General features: G+C 38.1%; 1 protein-coding gene across 1 annotated transcript; it reads right to left on the bottom strand.

Annotated features, from left to right (window-relative positions):
• On the bottom strand, positions 1-5,142 carry LOC116001894 (alpha-xylosidase 1). The gene is made up of 3 exons (XM_031241843.1): positions 4,853-5,142; positions 4,047-4,738; positions 1-2,339 (listed from the first exon to the last, which is right to left on the bottom strand). Exons 1-3 carry the CDS (start codon positions 5,068-5,070, stop codon positions 466-468), a joined length of 2,784 nt encoding a protein of 927 aa, XP_031097703.1. The 5' UTR covers positions 5,071-5,142; the 3' UTR covers positions 1-465.
• Positions 5,143-5,854: the final 712 nt, after the last annotated feature.

Genomic DNA, 5,854 nt, shown 5'->3' with positions numbered 1-5,854 from the left:
TGCAGATCGAAGCTGAAATTTTTAATTTGGGAGAATTTATTACACTAGTAGTATTCTATATATGCTTTTCTCACTCACCAATAATCACCATACTGGAGACTGGAGATGGAGAAAATCATGAATCAAAGTGTACAACACATGCATTTGAGTCATATGTCGATCACTCTACTTAGCTGTGCTACCATTCCTTTTTATTCATCTCCAAACTTACAGTCTTGATCAGACCGTATAGTGCAACAAAAGTACAGCATAAAATTATTGTGGAAACAACAGGACTACACTAGATATATCAAAACCAACACAAGAAATGGCAACTATATATATATATCTGTGAAGAAATGGCCATTTCCTTTCCTTTCCTGTAGCAGATTGAAACTTGAAATGATGCATGGTACACTACAAGCTAAGCTAGTTTTAATGAAGACAGAAACTGGCGCCCTTGATAGCCGGCCTGCCCTCTTCAAGCTAAGCAGTGATGCCCATATGCCATGACATGGCAAAGTTTTTACCTACAGCCAACTCCAATCCATTAATCTCAAGCAGCATGTTCTTACCTCCTTCGCTTTCCTGTGCCTGAGGATATGTATGTCCCGTTGTGCTAAACTTCACCTTGGAAGTATCTGCAACTGGGGTTCCATCAACTTCAATTTTGAACTGCCCCCCAATTGCATTCAACCCTAATACAGTTACTTTCTCTATGATCCACCCTTTACTCAATGCATACTTGCTTTCCTGAACATCTGACCATACCTTAGTGGTTCCATTGCCCGCTGTTGCATAGAAATTTACAAATGTTGAGTAGCCATTTCCAAGCTTCATTTCAGGGAGCTCATCCTCGTCAAGGAAGAGGATTCCTTTGGCTTGTGCACTGGAAGCCCCCAATGGGAATGCAACTATAAGGTTGAATGGGGTTGCTCGTGCTTCTTTAGTTCTCACTCCACCACGCTGCATAGGAATTATGGTATTCTGATACAAATGCACGTTGATCACATGCAAAGGTGCATCGAGTGTCAAGGACTTTGGCTCCTTTGCAACAATGGCCTGTGTCATATCGAACAGATTGTACCAAGTGCCCGGAGGAAAAATAGCTGTGACCTCAGTTTTGCCCGCTTCCAGCACTGGAGAGATCATGACACTGCTTCCTAGCAAGAACTGAGTGCTCAATCCATATAGTTCAGTTATAGTTGGGAAAGAGAAGAATAGTGGTCTAGCAATTGGTGCCCCAGTCGTATGTGCTTCATAGTTCAAAGTGTAAATATATGGAAGTAGCTTATATCTCATACCCAAAGCATTACGTCCAGATTCAGCAACTGAAGCCCACTGATAGAGCTCCTGTCGAGGAGAATAGTAGTTAGCATGATCTCTTGAAAAAGGATAGAAAGCACCTAGTTCAATCCAGCGGTTGCACAGCTCTTCTGTAGGTGCTGGATAGAATCCACATATATCTGACCCGACCATAGGCACACCAAATAATCCAAAATCCAGCATTGTGGAAATTGAATACTTCAAATCTTCCCAAGTTGCCTTGTTATCCCCTGTCCAGTGAGCAGCATAGTGGCCAGAACCAACATATGTAGAGCGGGATAATATAAATGGCCGCTTGCCCTCAAGTGCTTGAAGGCCTTTGTGAGTGGCAACAGTCTCGGTGAAACCATAAATGCTGTGGGCATCATACTCCAAAATTCCATTGATGTGTTCTGCACTTGTAGCAATGGTTTTGTATCCTATAGGTGCCTCTATTCCAGAAGCATTGATCTTGTAAGGTGGATCATCCCATTTGGTTTGTGTTACATTCTTACAGTCTAGGCAGCAGATCCAACCGGGTCCAGTTCCATTAGGGCAAATCCTACCCTCGGGTAGTGTGCACAAACCATTACAGAAGTTGGAAACTTCATTCATGTCAAGCCAAAGCCCATCAACCGGTAAAAGTTCATGGAATCGATGAATTTCATCAACCCACCATTGAACAGTCTTTGGGTTAAGGAAGTCAGGGAAATTAACAGCTCCTGGCCATACTTGGGCCACAAATGGCTTGCCCTTATACTTGATGAACACATCATTGGCTATACCTCTTTGGTAGACTCCATAACTTTTGTTAACACCAATTCCAGGATCTACAATGACAACGTATTTCATGCCTTGTGCATGAATTTTATCTAGGAATGCCAATGTCTGTGGGCGAGGATAGTTCACCGGATTGAGGGTAAAGATCTTCTTTCCATCCATGTGATCATCATCGGTCCAAATCACATCAAGAGGGATTTTGGCCTTCTGATAGTTATCAACAACATCCTCAAGAACAGACAAATTGTGGTAACCCCATCTACATTGATGGAACCCTGCAGCATTGAGAGAAATTCTTATTTACAAGCATTTCCATAACTGTAATTAATCAAATTTGGTACTTCAGTGGCATTTAGCAAGCATCAAATGACAGTAAGACACTTGGACACTTTTTATTATCATTATTATTTTGGTTTGAGGGTGGCTTAACAAAATTGGTTTTTCTATCTCTGAAGATTGGATGCCTCCTTGTGGGGACCTGAGATCCTTTTAGAAAAGGTATAGCTCAAATTGAAAAAATCTGTTGTTGGTTCTGGATAGTGATGTAGTCAAAAGTAGAGTACAGGTAAGAAGGAACTGGATCAACATAATAACGTGTAAATGTCTTGTTTTTCATTGAAGCTGGAATGAGTGTGACACTACATACTTGAGTCCAAATAAATAATTCATGCAACAACACCAACCACAATAAAAATGTAACACGTTAATCAGAAACTTGATATAATAATCCACCAAATTAAACGGCATCATGATTAGCCAGAGAAGGTGGAAAACTAAAATAAGTCACATGAATCAATACAAGACTGAGCAAATTAAAGATAAATATTCTACATCATTCATGATTTGTTTATCAACTCAATCATGACCCTAGCTACTCCATAGCTAGCAATCTTCTACAGATATCACACAAATAATATTATAATCTCTTATTCTGACTTTTCTTCTTTCCTATGTCTAATTGTTGCCAGTGTAATCTGATCTTTAACTAAAACACGGAGTTGATAGTTACTACTGTATATCTAGCATCTTAAATTTATAAGCTCAAAATCACCATGCATGTTGCTTAAATTGAAATTTAGCATTTTCAGATTTACACAAAAATGAGGACTTTAATTTGCTGATTATTATATATATATAATATAGGCAATACTTAGAAGATCAGTCAATAAGTTATCCTTCTTAAGGCCACAATTCCTATCATTAAAAAAAAGACCAATTCCAGAAAAGCCAAAGGAGGGGACAAAATATAATAAGTAGAATAAGGCCAAAGTTAATTATACATTGCAGGGATACCTTAAAATAAATCCAACAAGTCACGGGTTTGAACTCATGTCCAAACAAATCAAGAAATTGTAAATATTCTTATATGAGACAAAAACTGGTTTAATTGTAAAATATATACTACAAGAAATCAGAATCAAGGAAGGTTAAACAATTAATTGGGATCTATGTTATTCAGCAACTGTCTTGGTATCAATCAAACCCCCTAATGTGATTGTAAGTCTTTTCACACTGCATTTATCAGTAGAGCTCTTGTCATTAAAGAATATGTTTTAAGCCCGTTTTCACACTTTCAACAAATCAGAGAGGAAAAAGAAAAATCTTTGGCAAGATTCTTTTCAAATTATTATTATTATTATTTCTCCTTTTTGGTACTATCTGGTCCCTCTGAAACAATGCTTGTCTTATAAATTATGACACGCAAAAACTCTTTGGACACGTATTTAAAACAATTTGGAAACACACATACAAAAGGACATATATAAGCTAAAGTGCAATGCAAGGTTAAGGTCTTGTGGGCCATTATGAATTATTTACAATTTTCAAACATGGAAAGTTGTACCAGGTTTCAATTTATTACTCTAACCAATTTCTAAGGCTGGTGTTGGAAATATAAATACTCCGTATAGTAGTAAATACCAAAAAAGAAAGAAAGCAATGACAGCAAAAAGAAAGTGAAGAAAAGTATACTTATTACTTACCAAAAGACCAATAGGGCATTGCAGCTGGCCTGCCTACAAAGGCGGTGTACTGATCAACAACATCAAGAGGAGAGGGACCGGAGAAGAAGTAAAAGTCCAAAACACCCCCAATCACTTTGTATGTCAAAGAAGTCCCAGTGTAGAACACATCCATCCCATTGCTGTTGAGCAAGAGGACTGCATGGGCAAATGCCTCCCCATTCACATTCCTCAAGTCCATGTACATAGGGTGGGACCCATACAAGTCCATATTCAGATTAAGGGCTGATATATCAGTGGTGTAGAGGGTGTAAGGGTCATTAGGGTACAGCTTTATCCCATGAGGCTTTGTGCTCTCCCCAAGCCCATAGAGTGAAGCATCTTTGGGCAATTTGGTGGATATTTCAAGGTACTGGTCCTTGAAAACCAAACTGCTATACGGGTCGGATCCATCAGAGCTGGAATTGAAAAGGGTCTCCCCATTTGATTTTCTTCTCACAGCAAAGCTAAAAGGGTCAGAGATGTAGCTAAAGATGAGCTCATTCCCAGAATACTCTGAGCTCCCAAGTGGAAAAGGGTTCTTTCTTGAATTAATACCAATGGCTTGTTTCAAAGATGGAGGCTTTTCTCTGGGTAAAAGGTTATATGGGACTTCCCATCTCTGCTTCTCTGCATCTGTAATGTGAACCCTCAAGCAATTATTTGATTCATGTCTGCAAAGTCACATATCAAAAAATTTAAAAATAAAAAATCAATCTTTCTTCAATTCAAGAATGCTGTGCAATGTATGGAAAGAAAATCAGTAGGATTTAGGTAGGAAGACTTACTTAACATAAAGCTGCAAATGAGGAATATCAGGACCATAGATATTGTTTTTCTTGTTGACAATGAGTTCGCCCACAAGGCCACCATCAGGGGACTCTCCAAGGGAGACCAAACGGTAGCCTTTCCCAATCTTGTTTGATGCTGTGTATACAAAATCAGCACCACATAAACAAAGAATCAAAACTAGAAGCACAGAAAGGGTGGGAGAAAGTAAGTCCATAGTTAGCTAGGGACTTGGAAGAGGTGAAGTGAGGACTTGCCGCTGAGTGTTTTAGGTGCAGTGCCTGTATTTATGGATTGGACAGAGGATTGAGCTGGTTTAGGTGACAATTTCTAATTTAATAATGAAATCTTTTTTTTTTTAGTAATACTAATTTGTTACAATGTATGTGTTCATAAATATTTTTTCAAACTTTCTCAAACTACTGGAATACAAAGAGTCAGTATCGCTTCTCCTGAAACTCGAATTCACATGTAACTTGGTAGCACTAGACCACAAATGCTTGGCAATAATGAAATATTATTATTTTGCTGAAAATGAAACAAACAGTTGTTTACTATACCCTTAAAAAAACATCAGTAAAATATTCTAAAATAGAGATACCAACAGTCAAGGTAATAATCATAGCATCTTTCCTAATTTACAATGACAGCATCACGTTGTTACAGCTAGCGTAATAAAAATTTGCAAATATCTGTAAGGAATGGCGTAGGAGTCATATTATGCATGTGGGGGAGGATGCCATTTCTATGATCCCAACAATCAGTTGCAGTAACATGTGACTATGGTGGAGGTTGGGGTCACAAAGTTTGGAAAAAAACACATCTTTTTGGTTTCATTGTCCCCACTCCCATTATTTGCTGCAACATTATATTTTATTTTCTATGATAAATTCAATTCTTACTTTCTTTATCAGCAACTTCGTTCTTTTGTCTAGTCTATCAATATTATACTGTATGAAAATTTTCTTTTGTGATGAAGTCATATCTACAGCTACACACAC

This window comes from Ipomoea triloba, chromosome 13 (genome assembly GCF_003576645.1).
Source record: "Ipomoea triloba cultivar NCNSP0323 chromosome 13, ASM357664v1".
Taxonomy (NCBI): Eukaryota; Viridiplantae; Streptophyta; class Magnoliopsida; order Solanales; family Convolvulaceae; genus Ipomoea; species Ipomoea triloba.
Note: the sequence above shows the minus strand (reverse complement) of the source record. Positions and strands in the feature narration are given on the sequence as shown.